Raw genomic sequence first — 12,523 nt, 5'->3', positions numbered from 1 at the left:
TTCCATGATTGGTTATAATACGTTACGCTCATAAATAAAATCTATGGATTACAGATTGTAGCGAAAATAAGTTCTATTAAATTCTCGTTGCCAGACTCGTCATCGATCTCAGTAGAGTAGATTATATTTTGTGTTGATTTTATTTCATTGACGTTATATTTCTGTTTGCTATTTCAGAGTATATAGCGTCACTTAAAAAGCCCAAAAATAACAATCACCCCGCACCTTAAAATGGCTCGAAATGTTACTAGAAGAAAGAGCTAGTGTTATTGTGTTTGACATTAAAATTGCATTTCCATGTACTGGCATCTGTGTTAGGTTTTAGTTTTATATTACCTTAGGCGGAATAGCAATAGATTACATTCCTTGTGTAAGTTAGGAATTTTATCTGATAAGCAAGTACCGCCTTAAGCTCTTCTATATTTGAGATGAACAGTGAGTGAGAAATATTGTGACGTAAAATTTTAGTATGTAGGGTTTATGTTCCATTATTATTTATTTCATAACTTTATATTTGCTAGTCTCTAACTTATACTGATTATGCTTATTTAAAGCCAGATTAATCTTATCACAATATTTGCCACTCATTGCGTTGGTGAAGGAATATATTTAACAATGAAAGACCAAAGCACAAAAGCATAATTTTCAGTACATTTCTGTTAACAGTAAAGGATATTTTGAAAATTTTATGTGTAAATAGCTTAAAAATAAAAACTATAAAAATTGCATGGTAATTTATAAAATTATATTCCTAATTATAATTGAATAGATGAAATGAGGTTAATTGGTTAAAACTTCCTTGCCCTTATTAAAAAAAAGATGTAGTTTGTAAACAAAGTGCCTTAATATAAGAAATTTGAACCACATTTCATCTATTTTGAAATGGTTAATGGATTCTAAGCATGTTTGTGATATATACTTAACGTGTCATTAGTATAGTTTTTGCATAGAATATAGTTACCTATATAGTTTGTTTTGACATACATAGTTTAAGACAATCGTTTTCAGAGAAACCCAACAATTAGTTATTTAGGTTTAATATTTAACAAACCTTCCGTGTCCGGGTTTGGTATTTCTTCCAACAGAATATACATATGTTGCTGTTAAAGAAATTTATTGTTTTAGGAAAAAATATTTTTTGGGTAATATGCTACCCACTATACGTCCTTATGAATGAGATCGTATAATTTTGGTATCTTTTTTGGATATGTACATATCATATTCACGTTTACACAATTTTTTAATATTTTATAGTGAATTTAAAATGAAAGTTTCTATTACTGTTTTTAATATTTCTTGCCGTCCCTTTGGCTGTTATATCTAGTAACCATAATGAAGATAATTTTTATATTTATCACTTAAATGACTGAATTCAAAAAGTGCAATGTTTTGTATAAATATACGAGTACCTATATATTTTGTTCCTATATTTTAGTAATGCTATTTTTAAGTGTATTTCAGCTTATGGAGTTATTGTTTTGAATAGGTTTATCCTTTGTGGAGGATATCTGTGAAGTTAATGCGAACGAGTAGTTGGCTGTCCTTTATATATTTTGGCTTGCCTATGAATTAGATTTCATAGCTCTAAGCAACTTTTCGTTTACAGCAAGCTCTTAGGCCTTTTGTAGAGAAAGTGACTTGGTAGCATTGCAATACATTCAGTTATACATTTTAATGCAATAGTTTATTTTTTTCTTTGTTTTGTGTGATGCATGTAGGTAGAATCTTATTTGTAGTATTTCCTTTTGTAGTATATTTAATGTAACGGATGAATACGTCCATGCCAAATTGTATGTTAAAATTATAAATGATCCGCTGAATATTTTATAAAGAATTTTATTTATAAATTTTTCTTTCTGATTAAATATTGTAAATTTTAATGTTTGTTCACTTAATTTAAACCTTTTGGTTCATGAAAACAGTATGTCGAAATAAACGAATTTATATATTATTAAGAAAACATGAAATCTTTTGTACTAAAGTCCAAATGACGTATAATATAACCATTCTTTTTCTAATTATCTCCACTCACGTCTGCTGGAAAATAATCTCTTAAAATAAATACTCAACTCATATGCAACTTTATTCTGTCAAAATGTTGGATAAAAGCAGTACCTCTTGCGTGTTTATCAACACTTTAGAACCACCTGTTAATTAAGATATAAATAGTTGAATGTCGACTATTTTAATCAGGATTTTATGTATTATTTGTTTAATTAATTTATTCCAAAAATGCTGTTTTTATGAACTGATTAACGAGAAGCTATCAGTGCGATGTGGGTGATTTGTTATGAGATGCGGAATAGGTGAGTGACACAAGTTTGGATATAGTGTGGCACAGGTAGGAAAGGAATCTGCTTTTTGTTGTATATCTATGTTTCGGTTTCATCAGTTTTTATTTCTTTTTATTTAAACAGACTGCTGTTTGTGTCACACCTTCCCGACTTGTGTCACATTTTAATACATAAATTTAATGTTCAGCTTCGGATGGTGTCGGTTTTATTCTATCGCTTTTGAACTTATCTTGTGCGATTAAATCTTATGTTATACCTACGTTTATCAATAGTCTTGGTAATATTATGTAAAATACAATTAAGTTTCAGACGAATGAAACCAGCCTTTGTCTGTGACCTGGCCTATACTTGATAAAATTTAGATACAATACAATATAAACTCTTAATAGCTCCGAAACAGAGACTAAAAGTTGAACATATATTGCTTCTCTAATTCAGCGACGTGTTCTATACAAATTAAATACAATTTTCTGCTCTGTAAAAAAGTCTAATGCGCGTCACTGATAATTTTTCGATTTTTTCATACAATATATTACATATATTAAGATTTAATCGCACTCTTGGCAGCTGATATTTCTATTAAATATATCGTTAACTGTTTCAATTACTTTTAATTAATATTAAGTATGTTTTCGCAGGTGATAACAAGCCTATCTGGCAAGTGGCAGAAGAACGGGAGGAAAACAAACATCTGCAAAAGGAAAATGCTCCTTACGGGGAGTACGGCGGCTGGCACAAAGCCGCTAAGGTATGACACATCTTATACTTGTTTAGATGGACAATAGCGAACTAAAAAATGTATCGAGAGATTTTATTTTACTATTATTAAGCATTAGTATATCGTAACTATAACACATGCATGTTAATAGACGGCGTCTGTTTATTGATTTAGTTATAACGCCTAAATTAAATTTTATTTCAAATAAAGAAATCAGGTGCGTCATCTACACATTATCTATTAATTAATTTAAACTTTAGTGCGCCAAATATAATATACAATAGCTGTTATTTAATGGCACAAGGCATTCTTAAACCATTAAGACGAAGCTGAGAATGTGATTGGGTGGTTAAATAAAAAGAAATTGTTAAAGAATATTTTACATTCTAAAATAAAAATACACTGTATCTTCTGTGTATGCGCAGGTTGACTCCCCAACGGTAACAACAACACTGAAGAACTTAGGCGCCCTCTATCGGCGACAGGGCAAATACGAAGCGGCCGAGACTTTGGAGGACTGCGCTCTACGCAGCCGAAAGGAGGTAGGAACTTTATTTTTTTCTGTCATGAAGTTGGCAATTCCCGGAGGCTGACGTGTTTGGTTTTGAGTATTATTAGAAAGATAGGTTAAAGTTTATTTTATGCCTTTATTACGGTTATAAAAACATTTATAAACTCTGCTATGATGAAAGAGAGCCCCATTTAGAAATTTTGTTTAAAAACATTGAATAATTGTCCTGTAAACCAAATGCCATTATTGGAAATTCCATATAGTAGTATTACCTTGCATATTAAATAGTTTGTTACGAAAGTTTGAAGTAATGAGACAAAATATAATACAAACAAATATATGGATTTTTGTAATACTAAGTTATAACAAACATGTTAGTGCCTGGGTACATTGACACGTATTTTATTAAATAACAAAGTATTACAATGTTTTGGCACGTTTCTTGTTTTCAATTTTACATTTATATGTAAGTACTGCCTGATAGTAGTTATTTATTAAATATTCCTAAATAATTCACCTTTCGATTTTAATATTTTTAAATGTTTTTACAAGGGCCTAAAATATTATAAATTTATGAAATTTTTGGGCATGGGCAAAAATTTGTCAATTTTTTTAACTCGCTTGTTTATTACACGACACACAACATATATATTCCGTATATATAAAAATGAGTTATATATATGTATACTTATATACTATTTGAACTGGCAGCTATCTGGGCACTGTATTAATTATAAACGTTGATTGCACGCTGCCTAGCACGTTCAGCAAGTAAGTCACAGACGAAATTAACATCTGGTTATACTATTATACATGTAATTGGCCTTTAAAAATGAAATAGTTTGGTATCGCTTGTTTGTTTTAGAAAATACATTATTTATTGTATTTTCTGAGATTTAACAATAATTATTAAGAGATTAGTACTCATTCAAGTTTACGCATAAAGTTGAGCAAATTGAACCGCATTTATAGCAAAAAAAGTATTTGTATTTATTTGAAAATTTTTTGTTAATTCTTTTCAAATACGAAAGAGACGAAAAATTACTCCATTCTCTCAAATCATCTTAAGAGAGAAGCGCATCTTTTACAGACAGCAAGTCATTTATAATTGTAATCTTTGATTTGACCTGATTTAAAACTCATATGCTCAACGTTATGCTTAACGTTTCATTGTTACCTACCTACGCCTACGCGATATTGGCAATATAAAACAAGAAAGCAAGCGATGTGAGCAAAATTGTTGGCATTCCATTAGGCGTTGGACATCGTCAAGCAATCCCGCGCCCGGAGCGCTCGGCACGGCAGCCGCGAGTCAATGGAGCCCCACCATGACAACCACGACGAGGTTAGGATGTCACTATTGTGTGTGCACTAATGATGGTCTAGTGTTGTACAGTCTAGTTCAAAAGTCATATTTAACACGTTGGAAACTTGCGTATGAACTTTTGCACTCGAATGTTACATTCAATATGCACTGGGTTCTTGTCACGTTTTGTTGTTTGCATTTGTTTGTCGTGACCATTTTTTTCATATTTACCTCAACGTTGCATTGAAATAGTCTTCACTCTAGTTTTCTGTTATGTGGCGTTTTTCAGTGCGAGTAAATCACTCTTGGTTGTATCGAATCAGTCTTTCATATAATATTTTCTAATATCGAACATGTTCGAAAAATAAATTGACCAATGACGCCTATTGGCCGCAAATGAAGGGATGTGGCCAATACGGTTAATGGGTTGTCTAAAGTTTAAGAACATGTTCTTTATTTAAAAATAACACTCTTACACAGGTTTTATGTACTATCTGTCGTCTGTGATCACCAAATGCACTCGCATTATCATCTTGCTGCACTATGCTACCACAGCTGCAATCATAAAATATCCAAAATATCATTCATATCATACTCACACCTAACTTGAGCAAAATAATAAATCATCTAGCTTATTAATATTGTACATAATTCTCTTACATAAAGTGTCCTTTTTTCAAATCGGAAAAGATCTTAATATATATGTTTGAAGGCTTGCATGTCATTGTAAAATTAATTTAATTTTAAAGAACGTCGCGAATAAGTCATTTTCAATAAACATTACCAGAAAGTAATAGGAATTGTTCTTAACAATTGAGCATCTTTTTACACAATCAGAGATGAAGTTTAATAAAAAGCCTTATTATATTAATTCATTATATTTTGTATATAATAATATTTTATTTCAACCTCTACGTTCAATTATTTAACTTTGTAGTTTTGATGTTCTTTAAAATATATTATTGTATAAGAGAAACCACTTTTATTTTGTTAATTATATGTATTATACACAATCATGCCACATTTTAATTTTTATTTGCACCTTTTTTAATTTATTTTTTTGTTCTCGTCTCGTGTAGGATTCGAACCCGGCGAGTGAGCCTCGCATGAACCTAAAGTCAAAGTTGTTCAACGCGCTAGGCATCAACACTGGCGGCCCGCACCAGTAGTTTAAGGCCTCGTGTACTTTAGGATATAAGAACTCACTCGCTTTACACGTACGTGGTCCTGGAGAGTTGCGGAATGTATTCGGTATTAATTAAAGTTTTATCTTTTGAAAAGGAATTAAGACTCTAATGTAAGCGTACGTTTTAATACAACAAAAGTACGTATTAATTTCCATATAAAAGTAGAGAAAGTAGAGAAAACTTTGGTCAAAGTAGAGAAATCACATATAATAATTCGTTTCTCTCCTGAGTTACTTAGTAAGAATAAATTGTTTTAACATTTCTTACCGACATTTAAATTAAAGTATATATTTACATTTTATTGACTACTTTTTAGCTCCAAAAAACACATTTAAGTCTATCTCTACTTAGGAAAAATTTCAACGAAATCTAATTTATCATTTGAAGTAAAGCTGCGCTGTATGGACACCTGCTTTTACATGAGAGTCTTAATGTTATCCGTTTTCACAGCTATTTTATTTAGCTTTGGGGGAAAAAACATGGTAAAGGTTTACTACTACTACTACTTAAAAATGGATCACGTACGTTACCTACACCTTGTATTAATATCCGCCATCTTGAATTTCAAGGATTATTTGATTAGGTTTTTTTGAGTTGTTACGGACTATTTTAAATTGTTTAAATCCTTAGGAAATTCAAAACAGTGGAATTTAATTGCTTAGTATTATTTATTAGCATGTGATAGGGATTATATTTTAATGAGAAACTAAAAGTGTGATAGAATTATAAAAAAATCACGACCGTCCTACTGCAATCGATGAATAGGTATATATAGGGACGGAGTATATATGTTTTTAAAACGATGACGTCGTTATCGCACGGAGTTTCATATTACATGACGAAATTGAATGTTTTAATTCTTAGATGTTTTATTGTAAATAAACTGAATTTTAAATTTGGTGCGTATTATTCGCTACAAAAAAATAGCTTTGATTTTTAAAAGCTACATTGTGCAGTATAAATATTGGTCACGTAATATGCAACTTCGTTATCGAATCCTTCAATTTGCATTTAATTGTGGAATGTCCAAAATATTTTATTATGATAAATATATTTATTACATAATTCACGCATGCTTAATAAACAACGATTTTATTTGCTTACCAATGTCGATTTTAATTTGCTGATATTATTTAGAATGTGTTCTTTTTAGAAGAATGCATGATCGTGATTTTATTATTGTGAACGTTAGTATACTTATTTTAATCATCATTGAAATAGGCACTATAGTATAATTTGTTTTATTTTGTCTATAATATTATGCTTACATAAACTTTCATTCCAGTGTTAGTACGATATTGAGATAAGCTTTATGTGAGAGTACCTATATAGGTGATAAATATTATAGTATTTTTATATACATGATTTTTTATATCTGTATGTGGGTGCTGCTTGAGTCTGTGCGTCTTTTAACTTAGTTTACTCTAGATTATGTTAATTATACAAGAGACATCGGCAATTAAGGATTTTCAGTTTTATCAGTAAGAATCTCCATTTTAAGTCTAACTGGTTTCAATCGTCATACCAATGTAATTCAAAGTTTGCGCTGTCGTCTCGTAATGTCGCGTCAATGATAATTTTAAAAATTGTTAATAAATATTTATGTAAACTTTTTGTTTTATTTTTATTTGAGAGTTTTGGAAGGTGAGTCTACGGTGTTATGCAATTTATAGCCCACTTTACTGGAATATCTGAGCTCACTTCACATCACATTACAACTATAAACTCTGTAGTAACATTAGCATGAATACTATCGACACTTACATATTCATATTTAAAGCTTTCAGAGTTTATTCTTCAACGGCTTTTGCTGTTAGACGTATTTAGATGCATGGTCGCATCTCAATCACACAACACCATTGATGTTCTGTCAATTTCATTGTTCATTAGTTATCTACATGTTAGATACCAACGTATACTTTTAGGTATTATTGGTGTTATTTTAACAAAAACTTACCAATCAATATATATATTTTTACTCGCCATTGTCAACTTTCTTATTAATTTTCGTCCCAATATTTTTTGTCTTATATTATGTTTCAAAAGACAAATAAACAGATTTCCACCCCAGTTTACAAAGAATCCGAATTTTTAGTTGAAACAAAATGGAGTGTAAATTGCATAACGCGGGCGCGGCAGGACTCGGCCGAGGTGTCGCGGAGCGCCAGTTTCTCGAAACTCCGCGAGTCGTTGAGGCGGTCTTCGGCCCGGCTTTTCAACCGGCTGGCCGGCCGCCACTCGGCCAACCTGCCGCCTGATGTAGACTACACTGACCCTGAAAGGTAAAAAACAGATATAGGTCCAGCAAGATACCGCCTCTATGTAGATTTCGTGTTTATTGTGAAGGCAACACTTTTCCCTTTACTATTAACCCACTTTCGGTACACAGCAGTTACCTACGTATAGATGTCACCCACCTGCCATCTCATGTCATTTGGCATCCGCAGCGACACTATTGGTATCTAGCTGGAATTATGTCTGTGTAAAAACACTACGCTACATGCTAAAATACGCTTGATTTGTAAAGCACCAGCTTCGCACCACAATACAGCAATGTGTGTATAGATATGTAGCGTAGTGTGCGAAATTTATACCTTTTTAGATGCTGATTCGTGTTGGCAATTGATGTAAGTATTGTTCGCATGTAATATGTATAACGAACAAGCATAATTGGGGTGGGTGCGATGAACAGTAAAATAGTTTTATTATAAATCAACGTAATAAGAGCACGGAAAGATGATTCAAATCTTCAGTCTAAACTGAATTTTACCTCATTTTGTCATTATCTACAGTTAAAAAAGTTTATATTCCCAATCCCAAATCCAATTTTAATACTTTTGTCTTTGGTTACTATTGTTTTGCGGGGTATTTTTCAGTCTCATTTCATCTTACCGTGACTCTCAAATGTTAAGGCATGTCTTTTATTTTTTTCAACAGGATGTAGCATATGGTTACAATTTTACTTTTGGAGGCTACCGAATTTGTCAGTGCCGCTGACTAATCTCGTAGAACACGGGAAACAATATTAAAAAAACCTTACCATTAAACCTGTAATAATTATTTTTCGCTTATCTCCATAAGTACATATTATGTAAATAACCTTTAGGTTACACCCTGTTAATGTAGAACTAACATTTTGTAATCAAATTCTTACTGTATTTGAATGTCGACCCTATTTCAAACTACATACTAATAAACTAATGACTTTCGTTTGTAGCATGAAGCGCGCAAGCTCCCTGACCGCGCTCAGTAACTCCACTAGTGGCGCCCCCCGGCGGGACTCGCCGCGGTAGCCAAGGATGCTTCTCAAATACACCACCTTCACTTTCGTAAGGATTCTAGCACTGCAGACGTGATAAGCACAGCATTAAATGATATTGTAGCGTTCAGACTACATAAATCGGAAAACATAACCATTATAAACGTTTCCATTGTGTCGTAAATGAAGGATCGAGTTGTTAACTTCATGATCAATTGTATCTTTGTAGAAATGACATTCGTATCTTTGACGCTAAAAATACGACTCAAATGGGAACACAACATATTTTTACCTCAAATGAGAAACCATCTAAAGTTCACTCACTGTATGCGAACTGTGAATGATAAATTGTAAAATTAATTTAACTAAATTATGTATGGTTTACTATTATTTTAAGTTTATTCTGTAAGAATGATATTATATGTAAGAGTAATTTATCTTTATATCCTTTGATCTGGAGTCTTGATTTAAATCTTATTCCTTAATATTTTTTCATCCTTCAATGATGTTTAACAGTGGATGAAAAAATAACATCTTTTAAATAGGTCATCGTTTCAATTTTTGTCTTGATTTATCTACTCTTTATTTTTTTAATTGGTGCAAACGGAGAGAATTGGTGGCTAGATTTTCCATCAAAATACATTTTCAATTAGATAATCAATAATATAAACACGCTACCTGTATCTGTAAAAAATACTTTTTGCAAGCATGTTGTGAACTAAAAAAGAGAGATAATAATTTAGTGTTGTTTAGAGCTAACACTATCGTTGCGGCTCTAGTAGATTTTCGTCCTGCGACACTTTTAACTTACGAGAGTGGAAAATTATCAAATTTATTAACAATGTCAGCACCTAATGAAAAAATGCACATCGATCGCAAATTAATTGTTTCTTTCGGTAGGTGCAATACTTTTCGCCGGATACTCTATGTACTTCTTTTTCGAATAAGTACTTAACAAATCGTTCAATTTCAATGGAATAAGGTAATTTCATTGTACTGTTTATTGTACTGAGTTAATACTTTTGAACAAAAGTAAACAATAAATCCTTAAATTTCTTTTGAAATGAGTCGCCGGACGAAACTAGAGTGTTACCCTACTGCGTCTTAGCTTTATGCTTGTGATATCGTGGTTAGTGGCAGCAGAGATTGTAGTTTGTAGAATGTTAAATAAAACTTTGTACTTTGGTGATTATTCTTTTCGATTTTACTATTGTGCAGATAGATAACTACAAATTAAATTGAACAAATTATTGCGAAAATAAAACATAAGTATAATATGATATACGTGCTTTCTACGTTAAGGGACACTCTATTTTATATGATGACGGTGATAAATCGAAAAATAAATTTCCCTAAAAAAATATATAGGGGTCCAAACATCCCCTCGAGAAGCATCAGACCAACTCAGAATGAACGCAGGCTAGGTACTAATAAAATTCCTCATTTTAATATTTATTGATGATTTTACCAATTAAGATAATTTTTCTCAAGATCCCATATCACCGATATCACTTATGTTTGTCGTAAGTATTACATACATATAATCACGTCTATATCCCTTGCGGGGTAGACAGAGCCAACAGTCTTTTATTACTTCTTTTTCTTGGCCTTGGTATTCCGGGGTTCCAATTTAATGAGTAACCTTTTTTACCTACTTTGAAAAAGGAGGCGTAACTAGTCTGTTTAATAATAAAAAATATAAATCCAGTTTTCATTTAATCGCTTTGCACGATATCATCGCCGGCGAATATAAATGAGTAATTTCCTAGGTCGGGGACCATACGTTGCAAAGGTCTGCGTTCATGAAAAGGGTGTACTTACTTGAATTTTTTATAGGTTGCTTGTCTAACGATAATAGAAGACTTGTGCTACTTACACGCTTTTGTGAATGCTGAGAAAAGGTGCGTTCCTGCTTTTTAATAAACTTATGAAAACTTGTGTAAGTCATGTTGTTTGTCATGAGTAGTTACAATTATTATCAACAATTTTATAAAATGAACATTAATGAATATATGGCTACAAAATACACATTTTCAACAATTAGGTATAGATAAGTCATTCAAGAATTTTGTTATATACTTTGGTGAAAAAAATATTTATTTAATATAATGATATAAAAAAAAAAGAAGGTTATATGACGTTCAATAGGACTTACATTCACATTTTGTATTCACTATTTTAAGTAAAACATATTCTACTGATGAGACTGTGTTGAAAAATTTGAGTTAAAATAAAATGTTGCATAATTTTAATGTTATTTTATTATTTCCTTTTTAATACATCAAAAAGTTATCTTCGCAATTCTTATTGCTCGTTAATGTTCTCTAAACAATGGAGTTTAAAAGAGACAAACAAAAATTGTCCCAACAAAAATACAACTACAAAAATATAATGGAGTGACCGACAATAAATAATGCGAGTTATGACTTTAGCGGCGTCTGCGCAAGTCATCAGCGACGCAATCGTAAGATTCGGTTCATTTGCTCGGATGACTAAATAAGCCTATAAATATAATGAGGCTACTTATTTATCATTATCAGAGATTAATGTTTATAAATCAGGGTTGTATGTATTGTATCATAGCAACTCTCATGTTTTGTCTATTTATAAAAATAATCATAAGTAGTTATTAGGAAAAACATATTGGTACTGTACTTACCTAGGTAAGTACATAACTATATGTTTGTATTTCGTTGATAAACATTAAATATACAAAATCGGGTAGAACCATAAAAAATACCATAATGAACATGTTATGTCAGTCAATGGCAGAGGATAGTATAAATCTAAGGATTTAGGATTTTAACGCATACTTATTTGACTGTGAGTCATCAGAAATCTAAATAAAACTGAAGTTCACCTTCTATTATTCCTATAACTGTTCAGAAAATTTCAACACGTTGCTCGTGACAAAAAAATTGATAAAAAGTCTCATTATATTGATCATCGCGGGCATAAGCAGCAGCTGCCAAAACACACGGGCCTGGGGTGTGCATGCGCAACGCAGCGCGTGTCCTACTGTATACCCACAGTGTATTAGCTAAGCTTAGATCATATATTATTTTTGTAACATAGATTTTCGTAAAAAAAGGCTTCAAACAAAACACACCCTTTATCTTGTCTACCTACCATCTAGGAAAACTATCCTCCTGGCGTTAGTCACATTCGCGTCCTTATTTCTCTGAAGATAAGCCCGAGATCTATCTATCAGCACGTCTTATAAGTACCTATGGGACTCGTATAAGGAC

The 12,523-nt window shown here is 31.7% G+C and overlaps 1 protein-coding gene across 4 annotated transcripts in view; it reads left to right on the top strand.

The window, feature by feature from the left end:
• LOC106136324 (kinesin light chain) overlaps positions 1-11,494 on the top strand; it is a 39,672-nt gene extending 28,178 nt beyond the window's left edge. For 2 of the 4 annotated variants that reach the window (XM_013336840.2, XM_013336839.2), the window contains 4 exons: positions 2,933-3,042; positions 3,438-3,554; positions 4,779-4,868; positions 5,909-7,625. In XM_013336840.2, coding sequence (XP_013192294.1) covers positions 2,933-3,042; positions 3,438-3,554; positions 4,779-4,868; positions 5,909-5,998 — 407 coding nt within the window. In that variant the 3' untranslated portion in view covers positions 5,999-7,625. Of the gene's footprint in view, positions 1-2,932; positions 3,043-3,437; positions 3,555-4,778; positions 4,869-5,908; positions 7,626-9,233 lie in introns of those variants that run through there. The other 2 variants (XM_013336841.2, XM_013336842.2) reach the window with 2 other exon arrangements.
• Positions 11,495-12,523: the final 1,029 nt, after the last annotated feature.

This window comes from Amyelois transitella, chromosome 15, assembly GCF_032362555.1.
Source record: "Amyelois transitella isolate CPQ chromosome 15, ilAmyTran1.1, whole genome shotgun sequence".
Lineage (NCBI taxonomy): Eukaryota > Metazoa > Arthropoda > Insecta > Lepidoptera > Pyralidae > Amyelois > Amyelois transitella.
This window is presented reverse-complemented; position numbering and strand designations above follow the sequence as displayed.